This window comes from Chinchilla lanigera, unplaced genomic scaffold (assembly GCF_000276665.1).
Source record: "Chinchilla lanigera isolate Chin_1 unplaced genomic scaffold, ChiLan1.0 scaffold00134, whole genome shotgun sequence".
Taxonomy (NCBI): Eukaryota; Metazoa; Chordata; class Mammalia; order Rodentia; family Chinchillidae; genus Chinchilla; species Chinchilla lanigera.
The window spans coordinates 2,589,601-2,611,710 of NW_004955535.1; the positions used below are offsets into that span (position 1 = coordinate 2,589,601).

The 22,110-nt window shown below is 35.8% G+C and overlaps 1 protein-coding gene across 1 annotated transcript in view; it reads left to right on the forward strand.

Annotated features, from left to right (window-relative positions):
• The window catches only part of Dmd (dystrophin), a 2,013,932-nt gene that overhangs the window by 1,306,517 nt on the left and 685,305 nt on the right, over positions 1-22,110 (forward strand). Inside the window, exon 49 of the mRNA XM_013507710.1 lies at positions 11,740-11,841. Coding sequence (XP_013363164.1) covers positions 11,740-11,841 — 102 coding nt within the window. The remainder of the gene's footprint in view (positions 1-11,739; positions 11,842-22,110) is intronic.

Sequence of the window (22,110 nt, forward strand, 5' to 3'; positions counted from 1 at the left end):
TCTGTATTGTCTGTATTGTGCTTGTGATATGTTGTAAAATGTTGTATGTCTGTTAATGTTTCCCTCCTTTTATCCTTAAAATAAAAAAAAAGTAAAAAACAAACAAACAAAAAAAAGCATCTCTTTTTAGTAGGATTATAGTTCACAACACTCTGCAGCATCCGCAGTCATCTGAGAGCTACTTACTTGTAGCAATTACCTGTTCCAAGATGGCAGCACAGGAGCAAAGAGAGGAGACTGACACACAGAGATGATATATTGCAAACCCTGGGCTAAAAGCATTACGTACCTCAGGATTCAAAGTCTTAGACCATAGGTTGAATATCCAAGGTGCGCAAAAGGAACATGCTCGTTTACAAGAGTCGCTGTACAGGGGGAACCACTAGAACTATGATTTTTCCATTGGACATTTGTACTTTGTACATAATAGAACACCTAAGAAAGGTGTTATCTATCGGGGTCATTGTTAAAGCATGGTTGCCTACTAGTATAGTTTACATTCCAACTTTATCAGCTTCCAGAGAGAATAAAGCTAGAAAATTAATCAAAACTCAAATGTTTGAACATTCCAGATTCATTCTTACCAGAGGGCTTTCCACTGCTCTCCTCTACCCACCAGTGGTTTCCCTCTGGGATATCAGCTTTAGTCATTTCATCACTTCCTCCAGATTTTTATCCAAATTTCACCTTCCTGATGAGGCAAAGGATATTGTTAGCCATTTACTCACAATAGTACCTATTTTTTTCCTTCATTTTATAATTGAAAATACTGAAACTCAAGGAGTTAAATGACTGGCTCTAAACCATGGATTAATAAGCCTAGAATTCAGATATTTTGTCTCTAGTCTAATTATTTCCAGCCATACTATAATATAATAAGGCAGGAGTCAGGGAGCTATGATCTGTGGGCCATCATATTCAGCCCTCCACCTTTTTTCGGTAAAGCAAATTTTATCGGAACATAGTCACTTGCCTATGTATCATCTCTCTCTATGTTCATACAACCCCCAAAGCCTAGAAACTTCATGTCTGATCCTTTACATAGAAAATGGTTGTTGATCACTGCTCTCAAATAGAATTATAAATTATTCATAGCTATAAATATATGTAAGGATAATAAAAAGAAAAATATTACAGCAAAATAGACAACATTTTCCTATCTTCATGATGCTTACATTCTAATGGGATGGCAGACTGTGGAAGATAAATTAGGGTGAACTGGAGGGTGAAAAGTTCTAAAGAAAAAAAGTAAAGCCTTCAATGTGGGTAGAAGATGTATATGTGGGGTATTTTTAATTGTAATTTTAATTGACAATGAATGTAAGTATTGATGGGATTGTTATGGTTTATATCTAGATGTCCCCTCAAAGCCTCATGAACCCATAGGTAGGGCTTGGGAAGGTGATTAGATAGATCATGGGGAGCACTGGATTAGTCCACTGATGAGTTTGTAGGTGAACATGATGTTGGGAGGTGGTCAGAGGAGGTGGGTTTCTGGGACTGTGGCCTGGAAGGGTATACCTGCCCCTCTCCGTGCTCTTTGCCTCCCCACCACAATTTTCAAAGCAGCTCTCTCTATGAGCCTGAGCCTAGGCCTTGCCATGAGCCTGTGCCTTGCCATCCTGTGTTGAAGCTGCTGACTATGGACTGAAATGTGAGCCAAATAAACCTTTCTTCTTTTAAGTTGTGGGTGCTGGATATCGTGACTGAAGTGAGTAAGACAGACAGGTACGATCAGGTATTTTGATATACCTTTACATTGCTGAATGACTCTGTGCCTATCTCCCTGCATCAGTGCTTGACCCATTGCTTTTCTTAAAGAAGGCCAAATAGCAAATATGTTAGTCTATAGTTGAGGTTTTGTGGGCTATAAGGTCTTTGTTGCAAATTCTCAATTCATACCAGGCTTGCAGCCTAGATCACCATTCATCAACAAGGACTCAAGAAGGTAGTGAGACTTGAGGACCATCAGTTGAATGAATGCCCTTGTAAGCAGTATTATATGTTCCTAATCATAGTTTTTAAACCCATCACAGTTTTGGCCCGCACTTAAGGACTACATGTACAAAGGTTTTCAAAATAAGCTTTTCAGGTTTCCATAGACAAGTACTTCTCCTCAGTATAAATTTAACTTCCTTAAGAATCTGTTCATATCTACTATCTGTTTTCAGCATTTCCTAAATCTAGCCTTAATTCAGCATCTAGAAAAATCTCTTAAAATATAAGTCAGATCACATTTGTCCTCTGCTGAAAACCCTCCTATGGTTCAGAATAGGAGAATAACTTAAGAAAAAGAACAACTCTAGAAAAAGTTATAAGGAGGTACTTCAGGACCTACCCTTCTCTCCAGCTTCTGCCCATGTTTCCTGCCACTGTCCCAATACTTACTAGAAGGTCCCCATTAATCTTTGCTTCCTTATTTTTCTATTGAACATTCCAGAAATGGTCTCCTACCCATCAGTTGATTCCCTCTGAGATATCTGCTTTAATCACATTTGACCTCCTCCACGAGGCTTTCTTTGGAGGCACTTTCTGAAGTAAAGGTCTACCCCCAGCTTCCCATTACCTCACATATGCAGCTTCTACCCATAGCAAAGGCTTTATTTTTTTCTCTTTAGAACTTTTCACCATCTAGTCCACCAACATTTATCTTCCACAGTCCGCCATCCCATTAGAATGTAAGCATCATGAAAATAGGAAAACTTTGCCTATTTTGTTGACTGTTACATATCTAGTACCCAAATCAGTGTTTTGCCCAGAACAGGTACAATGTTTATTAAGTGAATGAAATACTTTGTTAGAGCAGTTTTAGTAAGATTTCACTTGTGAGAAGAAGTCTATTGACAAAATGACTTTGAAACATTTGCTTTAAGATCGCCATTCTCATTGCTTGATGATCACTACTATGTCCATTCTTTGGTTGGCCATGAATATTCTCAGCTATCCAGCTTAGTAGATTATATCTTCCCAGTTTCACTGCACTTGCCGCGTTAGAAATCAATACTCCATTATACTTTGTATATTTAGAAAGATTGTTTGAGAAATCCATAAATCTCTAAATTGCAAAAAGAGCCTCCCTCTGGTGGGCTGGCCTTGATTAGCCCAGAATGGAAAGAGAGAACCTGTCATTCTTTGTCAATCATCTTGGCAAGTATTTGACAACATGCAGTTACAGTGAAAGAGAGCTGAGTTGCAGTGGTCTAGCAAACCTAACTGTAGATAAATAAAAGAGCAGTCCCTCAGCATGAGGGGAAAGAAAAAGAAACTCAACTGTACAACGTTGTGTTTTTCCATCCATCACGCTTCATTTGTCAGAGTCTGCTTGACAATCTAGGCTGAAGAAGTCAGGCTCTAACACAATATTGATTCCATTTCATTTTTGTTTCTTGGTACCCTTTTTAGCAAATAGTTTGTATGTGGAATGAGAGATGGTAGAGTTAATATATGTGACCAGGGCACATTTATTTGAAGGGCTTACTTTAATCTTTTCATCCCAGAAAGCCATATATTTTTGGTTGGTTGGTTAGTTTTATTATAATATTATAATTGTCAGCTCTCACTGCAGCAACAAACAACCCTGAAATTACAATGACATATAATAAACATTTATTATTCTCTTATGCATCTAAAGATCAGCTGCTTTGCTCTACTCTATAGGTCAGGTAAAGGTCCTGTCATGCTGGACTGTGGATCTGTTCCAAGTACCTTCTCCTTCCAGCAACCATGAAAGTGCAGGCACCATATAGTGTATTATTCCTTCATGGGGGAAGACAAGAAGATGAACTGGCAAACTGTGAATTATCAATTAAATATGCAGCTCACAGCTGCCATACAATCACTTTTGCCCATAGTCCACTGATCAAAACAAAGCAAATGGTCAAGTCGAAATCAATGAGGAGGGAAGCATATTCATCCTTAAGCCATTCGTATCAAGAGAATGAACGGATACTGAACAGCTAATAAATCAGTTACAGTATCAGACTTTCATTGATTAGACAATAATAATTTCACATTTTAACATTCCTGAAATTGAGATATTCTATGCAGTAGATATTGTCTGCAAAGTCTAGTTTTTAAGACTTTCTTAGAAGTTGGTACAGTATTATAAAGGAAAAACATCCGATTGTAGTGGTTGCCAGAATAGCCAAATATCAGGAGGTATTCCTTATAAATAAGTGAGAAAGTATAAGCAAATGGATACCTAGTTTTGACAAAGAAAAGGTTATCATTTTTATCTTGAATGTGCTTTTCAGCAGAAGTATCAATATTTCATTAAGTGTGTTTGAATACAAAGCCATACATTAATAGTAGATATTATGTTTGCCTATTTATAGATTTAAGTATATTCATTTTCCAAAGATAAACCGGAATACAAGAATAACTTTCTCTTGTTTGAAAGCATTCTATGATTCTGCACTAAGGTTGTGAGGGGAGTAGAAAAGATATCTCTTTCCTCTGGCTTTTGTCTTTTATTCTTGTACCATATTTCCCATTCTCCTATATGGTATCACTTTATTGCCTCTGGTTTCTGTGTATGTTCCAGATTTTCTCTTAGTGTTATGTATGTAGTTATGTGTCAGTATTCTTGTATTTCCAATCCCTAGCCCAGATACTGAAAGTCAGTAAGCAACTAGTAAATATTTGTCAAATGAACAAAAAAATGAATGTTTAAAATATATGAGCACCACTTACATCCTCTTTGTTGTATTTTTAAATAGATATTCAGTATACATTCATATAATCTAAGGTTTTGTATATATTCATGGGTGGTAATAAGAAAAATGAAGAAAAACTAAAATAGGAAAACAAGCCCAAATTTATCCATGTTATACTATCCTTAGGAACAACAAATTTCTAATGAAACACACACCAATGCACATACACGGAGCCCACCACACAAAATGACCTTAATATTGAATTATACTTGTAGAAATATTATGTTCAAATTGGAGAAACATACCATATTCCTGAATTCAGAAAACATTTAACTTGTGAAGATGCACATTTCTCCGAAAATTAAAAAATAAATTTTGTGAGTCAAAAAAAGACAAATGATGTTCCATAAATCAATTCTTAGAAAATGTAAGAATATAACTGGCATGGTGGTGCACACCTGTAATCCCAGAACTCAGGATGTGGAGGCAGGAGGATCACTACAAGTTCCAAGCCAGCAAGGGCTACACGGTGAGTTCAAGGCCAGCCTGAACTACATAGTAAGACTTTGTCCAAAGAAAAAAAAGAAGAGAAATGTAAGAACATATTGATATGCATATAACTTGCCAGTGTCATTTACAGCATTTTTTTAGCATGTTTTATCACTAACTTTTCTTCACTGCTTGTCAGATCAGCAACTGCCCAATATAACTAAAGCTATTTTAGAATTAACTAAAATGGAAGACGTTTACCGTTAGTACATTTCAAAAACCTATCAGGGAAGGATTTAAAAATAGACCGTGCTATTCTCTTAAGGAGTATTAATAGTTACTCCCATGACCTAATTAGTGCACATTAATTAGGCTTGTAACAAATTGTCAATACAATGATGAAAATAAAACTCTTGGTATAGCACAAGGCTCATAAATCCTGTGCACAGGCTTGCATTTTAGGAAACATTAAGAAAAAATCAGAAGAAGAAAATCTAAATGGAAATGTTCTATTATTAGAAGTGAATTTGTTTGTTGAGATCCCTTGAAGACTTTCTTGTTTGAATGGTCTTTGAAGTTGAACACTTTCTACTTACAAAAACTGGCCACTATAATTAGCGCCGGTTCCATTTTAGTGGTGGCCTTTCTCACCTTATCTGAAATCAAATAAAGATATGAGGCCATTTGTGACATGAAAGGTTTACTCTATCCAATTCTCTAACCCGAATATCAGAGGTTTGGCAATCATAAACCCTCAAAGAGGAGGCCTCAGAGCGTTTTCAAGGCTGTGTAATGATCTATTTCCTTTCTGTGGATGAGACAGGCTTTTCTCTCACTTGTACTCTCTTAAAATATCATGGAATGTATTGAAGTTAAAGTGGAGGAGAAAGAATTCACATGATATTAACCATCACATCAGCAAAGATTACGAGGAAGCCATAAGAAGCACATGTACATACACACACACACACGCATGTACATATGCACGGGCACACCTACACAGTAGTACACAGCAGAATAAGGAAGAAAGGAAGGATTTGGTGGCATACCCTTCCTGTATGTATGGTAATCTCAACTCTGTTTGCAAATTTCATGGTTTTAGACAATGGACCAAATCTCTCTCACCTTTAGCATTGTGAAATTAGATAAAGTCTGTTTTGTAGGACAAATATGTATAAAACACCTACTTTTTGACACATGATAAAACTTCAGAAACCCTAATTTGTTAATATTACTATAACACAAGCCAGGCATGGTGGCACACACCTGTAATTCTAGCACTCAGGAAGGTGAGACAGGAGGATTGCTGTGAGTTTCAGGCCAGCCTGGGCTACATAGCAAGACCCTGTCTCAAAAAAAATAAAATAAACAGCTTTGTAACAGTCTATGTCATCGTAGCCATTAGTTGCCATTTTCAACATTTTCTTATGTTTGCATAGACATACTTGCTCTGAGATTATTTGTTGCTTTTCATTTTAGCATTTTCATGTCAAGTTTTACTTCTATGGAGGAACGCCAGAACTATAAAATTTATTTCACTTATTCTTCCAATTTTTTCAGGATGGTTATCAAGTTCTCCTAGTATATTTTTCTTACCCATTAAATATACAAAATATAAATTTGTATGGTAATCTCAACTAATTAAATATAAAAATATACAAAAGACTATTTTAAGTGAATTTAATTGGATTTACTATAGCTGACCCTTCCAGCAATATCTTAACCTGAATAACTCAACTATCTTTTTTAACTAATAAATCCATGTGGTAAAGAAATGTAGTGAGGTAAATTATAGAAATTCATCTTCAAAATGGTCTTCCTCAAGTGACTTACCAAAGGTGTATGCAATTAGATATCTAGTTCTCCAGAAAAATGTGACAAGGAGAATCAACCACAAAGAATTTACAGCTGAACACAATTTCTTTCACTCATTGCTCTATTCCTAAAAGACCAAGAGTAAATCTCACCCAATGAACTCTGCATTATTTCATTAAAGAATGAGGAGATGACAATAGTGACGATAGAAGGACATGCTGAATGGCAGGCATGATGACACAAAAACACTGTACAGAGAAAATGATGTCACTTTACAATGTCCATTCCCTGGAAGACTGCATCTAGGACTACTTTCAAGATCTGAAGAGAGGAAATGCAGTTTTACCTTGGCATCTGTGGAGGATAGATCTCAGGCTCCCTTGTGGATAGTATAATCCATTGATGCTCAAGTTCCTTTTTCAAAATGATACAGTATTTCCTTATAACCTATCCACATTTTCTTGTACACTTTAAATCCTCTCTAGATTACTTATAATACCTAGTACAATGTAAATACTGTCTAAATAACTGTACTTTATTGCTTAGAGAAAAATAAGAAAATGTCTATACATGTTGAGTGCTATTGAGTGCAGACACGTTTTTTAAAATATTTTCAATCCATGGTTGCTTGAATCCATGGACACAGAGGAATCTAAGGATACAGGGGACCAACTGTGTTGTCATTCCTGCACTTGCTAACCCTGGACGGTTCATTTGGCCTGCCATCCTTTCCCCAGTCTGTCCAGCAAACACCTGCTTAGAACTTGCAGCTGTAAGTTACACGTGGGCTGCTCTGACATCAGCCTTGTTTTTGTAGTTATTCACTGCACATCTGCATCAGTATTACTCACAACTGTCTTAATTCATGTGCCCAGCCCGAGTACACTAACATGTCTGTGTACAGGCTCAACTGTCTGCTTATATTTGTACACCATATACACGCATCATGCACATCCATGGAAGTATTGTTACACATTATATACATATATGTAGACATATATCTCAAGTACATAGCTTCATGTATGAGCAGGGACTAGAAATCTGTCTAATAAAATATAACATGATGTAGCATATGGTTGACCATCAAAATCATTTGATAAACATATTGAGCAGATAATGCAGGGGATCACTGACATTGTTTTAAGTCAAGCATTTTAAAATGGGAGTGGTGGTGCACACCTGCAGCCCCAGCACTCCGGGAGGCTGAGGTTGAAGGATTGCAAATTCAAATCCAGCCTGGGAGGTTTAGTGACTTCAAAATAAATAACCAAGACTTGAAGATATACCTTGGTGAACAAGCCTTGGTTCAATCCCCCAATGCCACCTCAAAATATTTATTAAAAGAGGGAAAAAATACATATAGATTGGTGTCTAATGTAAAAGATAGTACTGTATAAATTCTAAGAAAGATAAAAGTTGTGTTAGATTTGACAGATATGAATTATTTATTGTTTTGGGGGACAGAGATTTAATTTTAAAGGAATCTATAAAGAGAATGTTGTCATCTTATGCTCGCTGAGTGAAAAAATTGCAGTAGCAGAGTTTTAAAGGAAGGCCGAGACTCTCTATGAATGCTCTGATACGGCAAGGATTAATGCTCATGAAATTTGCTAGCTTCTGTAGGAAGCACAGTCTGACAGCCCCACCAAGTTCACTCCTCCTTAGAAATTACAAACACAATTTTTGAAGGTATTTATTATGCTTCAAGTGCAGTAATTACAAAATATGTGCTTTGAGGTCTCCTGTTCTGGGATCTGTTACATAAAATAGTCATTTGTCTGCTAAAACATTGGTATTTGTAGTCTTTCCTTGGTTCCCTAGGTGAAAATTAAGTGATGTAAATATTTTGACAAAGAAGGAAAATGCCAATGAAATGGAATTTCGTTTAAAAGGATGTCAGTGAAAAGACAAAGTATAAGATATCTATTTTTAGTGTATCATAAGAATGATTTAAAAAGTCTTGTAATTAATAACATGAAGATTTAAAAAAATTTAAATTAAAGTAAGTTCAGAAGTAGAAGAGTAGGTTATGTATTACATTTCACAAATTATTTAAAAAGAAAGTTACCAATCCCATGAAAATATTTTATGAACAAATGCTTCATGTCTATGAACAAATGTTTCTATTTATCCACAGCCTAATTCAAATCTCACAGGCTCAAAATGTGAAAATATTGATAGGTATGCGATAGGTACGGTAGCAATATAATGACTGAGCAAGATAGCTACAAGATCTGTTCTTATAGAGCATAATTCCACATGAATGGTCAAATTAATACACAGAGTTTGACTAATTATGGTATATCATAAAGGATAAAACAAAGGAACTTGAAAAGGGTAAATAAGACTACAGGGGGCAGTAGGGATAATGGTCTTTGATTTCATTTTTAGAAAATCCCAAAAGAAGGGAAAGACTTCTACAGCAAGTTGGCATCCTCCTAATTCCCAGAGTGACTCATCTTCAGTGGTTTGGCCACAGAGTTTATCTGGAATCCCTAATTATACTGTACAACTCTGGTGACTTTACAGGCCAATTTTGATTGTTTTTTATTATCAGACAAATATGACATTTTGTTGATATACATCATAATATGAAGTAGAGTCAGGTGATGAAAATGAAATCTATGAATTCTGAGAAATAATGTTTGTTAGATCAAGGCAGATGGCATAGGTTTTAATAAGATGTGGAGAGGTGACTTATACCAGTGGAAAAAGCATGAACTTGGGATTCAGATGGGCTTGTGTTTGAATATTAACTCTCCTATTTTCTATGGGGTCAAGGGCAAATTCTTCACATCATTGTTACCACCACCACCATTAGCTTGCCCATCTGAGCTTTGTTCTCTCATCTGCAGTTAGAATCTGTTTCAGTAAAGATTTGGGAAAGAGTATGTAGTAGTCATTATATGAATGGTAACTATATTATCATCAAGGACATAGGCTGTGACAGTGGTGAAGCTAATCATAACACCGTGTCTATTACCAGCAATTCACAAGGAAAGTCCCTGGCAGTCAGTAAAAAATAAAAATGTACTTTATTTTAGATAAATATATGCAGTATGAATGGTGGTGACAGAGTTTTACATTACCTTGGTTTGGTACAGAATACATAGATAATTTTAAATGTTTACTTTGGATATCATACATGGACTTGGCTTGCTAATTCATGATATAGATAAAATCAAACATGTATAAGTGAAAAAAATGTGGTTACACGTGTCCATAAGTAATTTTCACCTTGCTAAAGATATGTTCTTTTCTCTACTTCATTTAGATTAATATGTCTTACTTTTCTGTCTTCAAGTATTTTGACATCATTTCACCATTCAGTACAGTCATTAAGTGTTTTGCAAATAAAGCATTTAAGGGTGAACTGATAGTGGCTTGGCACTGTTTAGGATTTCAGTTCCTAAAAACAGATGCGTTCCATTCCTGATTTGAGATATCAGAGCTATTTCCTCTTCTTGCAAAAAGTTACAGCCAGTCCAGGTACTGTGCTTTGAAGGAACAATACCTTTTCCTGGCAATGAGCAGTGAGATGATCAATCAGCAGTTTAAAGAAAACAAAGCAGCTAGGCTCCTATTCTGAAGGAACTGAGATTTGCACACATACCTGTTCACACCCAGGGTTACGCTTAATGTTACAGACACTTTTGACCAAAACATCTTTCTCTTACTGGTAGTCATTATAAGATCTGGAGAAATCATGTCTCTTAAGAGCCTGTGCTGAGCACCTATAAATGACAAGACACACTACTGTGCAGTATAAGATTATGGCAGTGTGGGTTCAGGGCTTTCCTGCTCTCCTGGGTTGAGCGAGAACAGGTACAAATACAGTGTAGAAAAGAAATAGTGACATCAAGACACATATACCCAGCAGTGTGGAGAGGCTCCAGGGTAGGAGCAAGAGGAAGAGAAATATGGGTTAATCAGAAGCCATTCCCTGGGGACGATTGCTCAGGCCCTGACTGATGCCTGACATTGATTAATCAATACTCTATCCTAGTGTTTAACAAGTGTTCCATCCAACAAGTCTTCTGTAATATTTAACTTCACTTCCTTCAGCTTCAATTTATGCACATTTCTTTCGTCCTCTCTTCAAGAACCCTAGGCAGCAGTCAGTAACAAATCACTTTATATTCATAAATCTAAAGGGACTTCTTTTCTGTCATGCTTCAGTCTTCTCCAGGCTAAGGAGAAACAAACAGTAAAAAAATTAATTTAATCATCCCTTAAAAGGCCTATTTAGTTTGACTGCTTAATATATAATAAGCTTGGGTACTGTGCTTTTAAGGGTTTACTCTTTGGAAAAACACTTAATTTGGACAGTGATGCGGAAAGCATTATTTGATTTCCATTTCAAAAAAGAATTTCGATCCCAAAGCCCAAACAGAGTCCTGTCAAGTAAAAGTTAGTAGAGCAAAATAAACATTAACATTATTGATATTACTAAAGCTAAGACTAGGATTTATATGCATAAATTATGGTAACAAATTATACCCCTCATGGCATTGTACTTTTTTGAAAAATAGAAAGTTAGTGTCTGTATTTCTGTGTGATAGTATTATGATACAACTGAATCGAGTACTTTTCACCTCAGTGTGTTTCACAGAGACCTCTATTTTCTTTTCTCTGCACCAAAAGCTACATTTTTGTGCCCCTCTGTACTGTGCAGAAATTGATCTGCAATACATGTGGAGTCTCCAAGGGTATATTTAAATTTAGTAATTTTATTGCTAACTGTGAAGTTAATCTGCACTGTATGGGTTCTTTTCCCCAGGAAACTGAAGTAGCAGTTCAAGCTAAACAACCGGATGTGGAAAAGATTTTGTCTAAAGGGCAGCATTTGTACAAGGAAAAACCAACCACTCAGCCAGTGAAGGTAATGAAGCAACCTCTAGCAATATTCATTACCTCATAATGGGTTATGCTTCCCCTGTTGTACATTTGCCATTGACGTGGTCTATTTATAATCAATGAAATAAGTTGTAAGGAAATATTGGCCATATTGCAATAACAAAGGCAAAGCTGTCTTTTTCATCAACATATCCTATTTATATATTGTGATCTTAAGGCTATTAACAAGTCATTGCATCAGAGGAGTCATTTCTGTCCTGGTGTGCTGCCATCAGTACAAAAAGTAGTCCCACCTTCAAGGTAGATTAAATTCTTTGGGGCTTTATTGCTTTGCTTGCCAGTCTTGATGCTTTTCATATTGTTTGGCTTAATTCAAATCAAGCTACTGCATCATACTGTCTGTCTCCAACAGCTGTGAAGAATCACAATATGGTCTGTGACCTTTCCTTTCTCTGTTGCTCTTTCTTATGAAAAAGGAAAACCGTCACTCGAGTTTCAGTATTTTATTGGGTCAAGAATTTTTAGTGAAATGTCATGTAATTGCTTCTATCTTTAGTAAAAAGCTGGCGTAAGTGAAAGAAAGTGTTCTACCTCTTTCTCTTCTCTGTGTGCATTTTGAAGTGTCGGGCACATCTTTTCACAGGCTATTACATGGGGAAAGATGGAAAGCCTGGTTAGTTTTCAAAAAACAGCTAATCAATGGCTTCCATTTGCAAATGAGTGTCCAGTGATAAATAGACGTTGGGCATAGGCTACCTTATTCTCTGCACCTGACCAAAATTACAATGGCTCCCATTATGATGAAGGTTCCTGAGAGCTTGTGATGGTGGCTATTTATTGATCACTCTTGATTTCTCAGCTAATGTTGCAGGCTGAGATTTAGTGAACCTCATGCTCATGTTTCAAACCGCTCTAAAACAGTGCAGGTCAATAACCTCATTATACAGAACCAGTTTGTCCTTGCAAATAACATTATCAGGACTCAGGTACTGCCTCTAAGTCACTTCTTAGTTTCCCTTGTGCTTGGCCCAAGCTTCATTTCTGCAGAATTGTTTGTTTTTTCTGTAGCTTACAAGGGACATTCCCTCAGGCAAATTTAAAAGTTTGGGCCTGGATGTAATGTCCAAACACTAGATGCTAAAAGGCACAGGCTTCTCTGTAGATAGTAACGTACATTTATTCAGGAATGCATTTGTCTGCACTCCTAAAATCCAGAAAAAATACCTTGCCTCCAAGCTCAAGCTCAGTATAGTCATTTTTATAAACTAACAATATGCTCAGTATTTACATTGGAGAGTAAGAGACAGTGCTGAAATGTAAAGCTCAGGGTCTCTACTGATACTTTAACAAAACCAAGTCCCCGGGGTGCTTACCAGAATAATTGTCATTCTATCAAGCCATGAAATGGGCAAATGAACCATTGCAGAAGTCTATTCCATATACTCTTGGTTGACCCTCAGAAATTTAATGCCATATGTTTATGACGATGACCCAGGTATTAGGACCTTTTTTTTTTTTGGTACTGGGAATTGAACGCAGGACCTCACACTTGCCAGGCAGACCCTGTGCCACTGAGCTTTACCCCCAGCCCCAGACCAATTGTGACCATTACCGATATGCACAAATTTGTAGAAATTTTGCTTTATTTTGTGCCTTCATAAAAAAACAGAAGAGAGGAAAATTCTTAATCAAAAGTAGAGACAAATTTTATCTTCATTAGATATAAAATAATCCAATCAGTTGGTGGTAACTTAATCATACCTCTATGCACACCCTCAACTCCTGGACCACTTTGAGATCAGAAGAGGGATCTGTCCGTTCTGAGCATACTGACTTTCTGTTGTAAATTGGTGATGTGAAAGGAGAACTACTGTTCTGAAATAAAGGAAAGAATAAGGATCTATCACTTTTCTCTTTCACATCCCTTAAACCCACTTCGTTCTGGTCAGGGTCCTTATTTTGTTTTGTAATCTTGATTTGGCTCATTTGGGAAAGGTACAACATAGGTGAAAGCTCATTCCTGTTCTACCATGTCTCTCAAGACTTGGCAGAAGAATCAACATTTCAGGTTGATAAGGGCAAAAGGGCAAGATTGATTTGGGAGCTAAGGAATGTGAAGAAATAATAGATGCATAACTTTATTATTATCTTTATTTTCTGGTGCTGGGAATGGAACCCATGGCCTCATGTATGGTAGCCAAGCAATCTGCCACTGAACTACTTCTCCCAGCTCCACAAATTTTGATGTGCACCCTGACCTTGGAAATAACTGAAGTTGAGCTGGGGCTTCTCACAGCCTGAAACACTAGAGGCTCCGAAAAACGACCTCATAGTACAGAACATGGCACTCAACAACATAAGGCAGAAAGCTGTGAGGGCAGCTGTTAAAATCTCTGCATGGATCAGAAGCTTCTTTTTTAAAGGTTAAGGATGATTTTTGAAGGATGATCCACTGCTCTAATAGTACATGAACAAAGGCTTTTTCAACACTGAGTCTATATATCAAAAATTTTCAATCATGCTATTTCTAACAAATCTTCCCCTAAACTCTGAGCTTTCTCATCCCTTAAAAGAAAGGGAAACGGGTCTGAGCAATACATTGTCATAAGGAAGTTTGTTACTGTTTTTCCTATCAGGGAGAGAAGCATTTGGAACCCATGGCAATTATGAAGAAAGAAGTGATATTCTTAAAAAAGAAAATAAGAATCCTCATGATGTGCATGTCAGATCCAGCATTTTAATGGATCATTAGTATGTCGTCTGCTTGCAGATATTCTAATTAAGGCATATCACAGAACGGTTCTGCTTCTTAGAAATTGACAGTCTATTGGTACCTCCACACTCGGAATCAGACAGCCTGTCTGTTTGGCTCCTGCATTCAGCTCCCAAGCAGAGTCCTGACTGGGAGCTGGCCTCATCCCCATTCAGCTTCTTTGCTTTTTCTTTTCTTTGCTTCTTCAACTTCTCTAGTATTTCTTTACTTTCAGTACATTTTTGTTTCTTCTTTAACAATTACTGTCTATTCCACTTTTTTTCTTATTTGCTTTGAGGATTTCCTATTAAAGTTTAAAAACACATCAGGAGACTGTCCTAATGACATAAATAAAGTACTAGATCTCTGGTGCAAAATTACCTGAACAATCTTACTATAGTATGATTAAATAATTTATTTTTTCTCTCCCTCTCTCCCTCCACCCCTCCCTGTCCCTCTCCATCTCCCTTCTGTCCTCTCACTACCCCTCTCTTCTTTATCTTCCCCCACCCCTCACACACTTTTATTTCATTTTATATGTATATGGTTTCTTCCTCTTACCTACAAATAGCATTGTTTAAGTTAGATAAATTGGCCAAATTTTGCAAAAGTTATAACTTTGATAATTATATTTTATGATAAGGCAAATTGAATAGCTAAATTTGCTATGTTGCATTTTTCAAGGAATAAAACCTAGGTCTTCCATCATCCATTTGGCAGTTAAAAAGTGAAAAAACAATTGTCATCATTGAAAATATTATTCAACAATCCCACAAGAAATAAACATCTGTTATGTCATTCCGAAAATTGTATTTTAAACTCTCTTGTACTATTTAAGCATTTAGATGCCATTTGCTTCTATTTGTACTTATTTTAATTCACTTTTCTGTTAAAATGTTAAAAATTTATGTCTTTTAAAATTATTATATTGCCTTCCATATATTAGAAATGAGAGCATTAATGGAATTTTAAATGTCTTAGTTACTTGCTGAAGTGGTAAGATGAAACCAGCTGTTTTGACCTGTTAAATTTTATGTTATCAAAAGAAATTTTGCTTACATGATCTTTGTAATATATTCAACTAACTTATTTTGAATGAGTCTTAAATATAACTGTAAAAGTAAGGTGGAAGGAATCTTATGCATCTGGCCAAAGGGCCCCATCCTGAACTTTAACACAAAATAATTACTGTAGATAAATGGTCAAGAGGACAATTATAATCTTTCAGGCATCATTTTCTCAGATGTAAGCAGCAAAATGACAGCATCATTAGTCATTTTCAATTACAGTCAATCACAACCAGGGATGTTTCATTTTCCCAGCTGTTTTGTTGTTAATTAACTAGATTAAGCTTTTTTTTTTTTTATCCCAACAAGTTTGTTCTCCTGCCAATATCTACAGCTTAATGTTTCCAAGAACTTCCTAAGGATTTATTTTTTGCCTATCAATTTTCAATATATTACAATGGATGTGTGTCTGAAAGTTGATGTATGATATATAACAGGCTCAATGGAATATTATTATGACTACAACAATATCTGATTACAACAGTATCTGATTACAACAATTATTGTGATTATGACAAGTATTGCTTTATTGGTCAAAATGTTGCCCAATGATATATTACTAGAATTACAAAAATATTTGGATTTTGTGAATCATGTACAATGTGTACAATCTCATTTACCTGGTACAATGTTTTTATAATGTCAGAATTAATAGAGATGATGCATAACTTGTCCCCTTATATGATCAACTCCATTTTGACTGACTCTTGGCATGAGTACAATGACAATAGCAAACACTGGGAAAGGACTTATAGAAGAAAGGTAACAATATTAGAGATATTTTATGATTTATTAAGACATGAATAGCAGCAATTCATTTTTTAAAAATTCAAACTTGCTTTATAGTTGGGGAGAAAATCTTAGACTACAACAGGGTGACTAAATGCTAGTCACAAAGTTTGGATGTGAGGAGAGCCCCACCTTCCCACTCTGAAGATAAAATCTGTGTGAGACTTAAGAAAAATTATCCAAATAAACTTTTCAAGATATGGATAAGATTTTCAAATGTCTAATTGCATTTAAATTCTTAATTGTGTAGTACTTCCATATGTGCTCTCTGCCTTTTATACAATAACACACCCATTTACAAATATTTCTCTTGCCATGTTTACATTTGATGAAGCAATTTCATATGAACTCTTTATATATACCTTCCAGAGTTCCAGAAGTCACCCTCTGTCCTCTAAATTATTTTCAATATGGTGCTGTTGCCCTCCCCATATGATGCGATTAAAGCTCTCCAAATAAGACTACTAGGAACATACCTGTAATCAAAACAATTAGGAACATTTAGTTTATTTAAGCTGGGGAGAAAGCATGCCAGGAAAATTGTGGGGCATTTCAGTAAGAGGACAGTAGAAAGAGCCTCTTACAAGTTCAGCTGGATGAACAATCAGAGAAGTTGAAGCTATGGCTGGATGAGATGCTGTCAAGAAAGAGTCACCGTGGTGATCAGGTATCTTAGCAATTTTTCTGGAGAAGGCGAGAGGATTAAAACAAGACTAAACTATGTCTGTGTTAAAGGAACAGCAGTGCTTCATATCAATCATTTCACTAGCCTTGTCTCTGTATTGTTCCAAACATGGCTATGGGGTGTCCTTGTCTCTATTTGGTTTATTTTCTCTAAGTGCTTTTATTTGTTTTCTACTGGTTCTACTGGAACCATTACGGCATAGCTAGCTGTCAGCTACCAGCAGGGTCACTTTTTACTTCCTCTATGCTATCACTGGATTTTTTATGCCAAACATCCACACCAATAAATAAAATATTAGGAAAATTGATCTTCTCATATTTTTTCTTAACTGTGTATTCTTCATTTCATTAATTTTGCTTTTTAAAATTATCTTTAAAATACTTGTTTACAGTTTCCTCCACCACTGGTGAACCTGAGGTTTGCACACTAGGAGTAGCTGGTAATGTTTTGTCACCTTTCTTCACATTGTTTTTGTTATTATTTAACCAAAATCTGTTAGAATAGTTCTGCAAACATCTCAACTCATATCTCTTGAGATTACTTCAGGTTAATGTTCAAAATTAATTGTTCAAAAGAAACCAGTTGAGTTTCAGAAGACATTATGAATGCTCTAATCTCAGCTGACTCTTTTTGAGGAAACATTTTAGGGAAGAGTCTCAGTTTAGGCATACTCAATAATTACAAGGAAGCAAACACTTTTGAGATTTGAATTTCACCTCTGGTCCTCACTTTATTAAATGCATTTTGATATTATATTAAACATTACATTATTTCAGCCACAATACTCACATGCATATCTGGTTATATAAAACCACAGGTGGATACTTTTATTCATTCAACAGATATTAATTGTATGCTGAGGGTTAACACAAGAGAAACACCTGTTTTTTTAAATTTTGAAAATTTCTAACTTAAATAGCTGTATGTCATTTCAAATTTGAAAAATTGATCATATTCAGAAATCACTTTTTTCTAATGAAGTCCTGATCTTCATAAAGAAGAAATTTCACATCATTTTTTAATAATTGTCTTAACATTTAATGAATGCTTCCAAGCAAAATATCTACAATGGAAAATGATGCTGAACTGCAAAAATTGCCTATAATGAAATGAAATTCACCATTTTAAATGCTCTGTAAATCTCTCTCTTTGGGTAAAATATGAATTCACTCTGTTGAATCTACAGCTCATCTGAGGAATGGCTGAGACTTGCATTTTCGTTAGAATATTCAAAAATTGAAACTTTTGGAAAGGTAGTCAAAAGTATGATATAATAACTGTTTCCTCACTGATTTCATGTTAAAAGAGATGGGAATTTAAACATATTTGGTTGTCTTCAAATTGCTTATACATTGCTATCATGTATAGCAAATTGTTACCCTCTATAGAGTTTTACTGAACATTGCTTAAAGTTTATTATGTGAAGAAAGCTGCATTGTTTGCTGCAGCCAAACATTTTTTTGCTACCTAAAAGAAATTTACAGCCTCATAGAAAAGTTAAGAAATAGGAAATGTGTGGACATGCCAGAGAAGCAAAGAGCAAAATGAAACAAAACAAATAAGAACTTGCAAAAAATACAATCAATTTCAACTCGAAAGTGCACTGCATTCTTGAAGTTACAAGAGTATTTTTGTGATGAGACAAATCAAAATCGACAGCCGTTTCATACCTGATTGCATTGGCTAATAATTATGGAAAATTTGGAAATATAGAACACTGAGTTTATTGTACTTTTGACCCTTTGCAATATCCTCAGAAATTTGTGGGACATCTGAGTAATACTTAAATTTTTCAACCCACCTCTGTGTTTGAACCCTTCATTTAGCCAGTTGGGAGGAATGATGGGCAAGGTAACATTTGAAAAAATGGACAGACTGTTCAGAGTTTCCATAGTAATTAAACAGGAAACTGAACACACATACATGTTATTTTTCAGATAACCAAAGCCTATTCCTTTAAGCACTGAAATAATTTTCTGTAACTATTTTAATGAAAACTTTTATTGACTATCTTCTGTTTTGCTTCATTAAACTGTGCATAATATCTAACCAACAATTTTATAATACTTTACAGTTCACAAAGTTCTTTTCACATAAAACATCTCATTTAGTTTCTCCAACAAAGCTATGAGTTAGGTGGTAGTATTATATCCACTTTTCAAGGATGATAAATCTGAGTGACCTATCTGATTTGCCAAGGATTACACAATCAGTAATAATGAATTCAAAACTTCTGATTCTAAATCACAACATAATTTCAGCTTATTTGACTTTTCAGGGTGCCATTAAAACATCAGATGTTGTGTGAACTTATATAGTGATGCACTTAGAACATGATGAATTTCAATGTAGATTTTCTTTCTTCAGTTGAATTTGAGATGCAGTGGTTACTTTGCTTCCTGAAGCCAGGCTGTAAGGTAAATACTAATCTGTAAATATTAACATCAAACTCAACTTAAAGGGATACTTAAACTAGGAGAAGAAAGCAGAACCTAAGGCAACTGTAGGAAGAGCAAACCTTCAAATTTCTTTGCCCACTCTCTCTAAGGTCATATGCTTATGCAGTGGAAGACTATGCCGACCCCAGAAATATTGAATCAATCTCTACCTCAAATCTCCCTCCTCTGCTTCATTTCTCCTTATTTCTCTCCCTCTCCTCCTCCTTTATCTCCCTCCCTCTTTCATTACATAGGGATTTTCTTCCTACAAAGCAAATGATGTTAAAATGCTATCTCTTCCATAAACGACCATGATTACTACATTTCTTAGTCACAAGCTTTTATGTTTATTGTTTCTTCTCCATTCTTTATTACTATTTCCTGTTATCAGCATAACTGCTTCTAGTTGCCCTTAATATTCTGTCCTTGCAAAGTTACTGAAACTTCACTTGAGAACCAAGAGACCAAATATATTATTCAGTAACCTTTCACAATATTTAATTATTTAGGCTCTGATGTCAGGACTGAAAAATATCTCCCACATGTCATGATAATCAATGGCAGTCTTCCACACCTATGAGAGGCATTTTTGCTTGTTTTGGGATTTAAGGCTGATTTTTTAGTGAAAAAAAATTATTTTCATTGATATGATAATAAATGTTTAACAACATGCATTTTGGGCAAAAGTAATAAATAAAAGTTCTAATTTGACACAATACCAGACCCATTACATATAAACAACCTCAAGAGAACAGATGATAGGAATGTCAGGAATAGATGAATTTTTAGCTCAATTTTAGACAGACATGGTGCATGCTTGTAATAATAACACTTGGGAGGCTAAGGCAGAAAAATCACAAGGTCATGACCAGTCTGGATTACATAGTTGAGTTCAAGGCCAACCTGGGATACAAAATAAAAGCTTATCTCAAAAAAGTGTATAAGTTTGATTTCATATATATATGTGTGTATATATATATATATATATATGTATATATATATTTTTTGAGACAGGGTTTCACTATGCAATTCATGCTCCTTGAACTCACTTTGTAGCCCAGGCTGGCCTCAACCTCATAGTAATCCTCCTGCCTCACCCTCCCAAGTGCTGGGATTACAGGCATATTCCACCGTGCCCAGTTTATAGTATAATTTGTAATGGTTGTTTTAACAGCCAATTCACAGAATTTCTAAAATATGACAATAGCTTTTCTCCTGTTTTCTTATCTGCTTTATTCTCATAAAATGTACAATATTATTTAAAAGTACATTTTAAATTTTAAAAACTGATGTGCTATTAATCTTATGTTTCTTAGCTTTTAAAACACAACAGCTGGGGGCTGAGGATTTAGCTCAGCAGCAAAGTGCCTGCCTGGCAAGCGCAAGATCATGAGTTCAATTCCTGGTACCGGAAGAACACTGAAACAAAACAACAACAACAACAACAAAAACATAACAGCTGTGTTTTAAAGATATGTCCTTGTTAATCTAGCTTAGTTTGTTGGTTTTAACAATTACATACTATCACTTAGCATGGATCCATCACATTCAATTCTATATTTCCTTAACATACACCTCCATATGGGCCTCAGGTCCCCAAAATGCAACCACAAAGTTGCTTATGTTATCTTATGTCATTAGGAGGATGACTATAGCTTCTCTGACATACACTCATATAAAAGTATGATCAGCAGAGATTTTGTTGGTCATAAATATATCACAAATACCCGTTTCTAGTGACGATAACCAGTTGCCACTGAAACTGTGGCTCGCTGCTTTAGCCAAGTCTTATTGTTCTCTTACTTATCACCTAGACTCTGGTAAAGAATTGGACTTGCGACCCTGGTTCAAGGGGATAATTTTTGAAATACTGTGCAGTCTTCTTCAGGAATTATAAGTGCCTCAATAAATTGATAACACCTCTGAAAAAATTACATGGGATCTTTTAATTCCCCTGTAAGAAGAGTAGTCAGTAGTACGTAATTCATATTGTAGTCAATTTCAGGGGCTGGGAGTTTAGCTCAGCAGCACAGTGCTTGCCTGCCAAGTGCAAGGTCGTGAATTCCGGTTCCTAGAACCGGAAAAAAAAAAAAAAAAAAAAAAAAAAACACATCGTAGTCAATTTGAATTCTTTTTCTCATTCAAGTAGCTATTTTTATGGACTTCTATTCAATTCAAAAATATTTACAGAGCACCCTTTATTGGGAAGCACTGGGCTCCGAGTGGAGAGAAGAGCACACAAGAAACAGAGACGTACTGCCTGACTTCTAAAGGGCACAGAGTTTACCTGGAAAGACACACAGTGAAAGGGGGGACGTGAGAAAGCACCTTGTCTGAAAGTTTATCTCCAGTACTTCCCGGCACAAATAAAGCCTCCCTCTCCCTCTCCCTCCCTCCTTCCACCTCTCTCTACTTGGCCAAAACCCTGGGTCAGTTCAACACCACTTCTCACTCCCATAACCATATTAGTGTCTCAACTTCTGTCTCTGCTCTCTTCTGATAAAGATTCCACACCACAAACTACAAATCTTATTGCCTCACTCTTCTGCTCCAAAAACCTCCC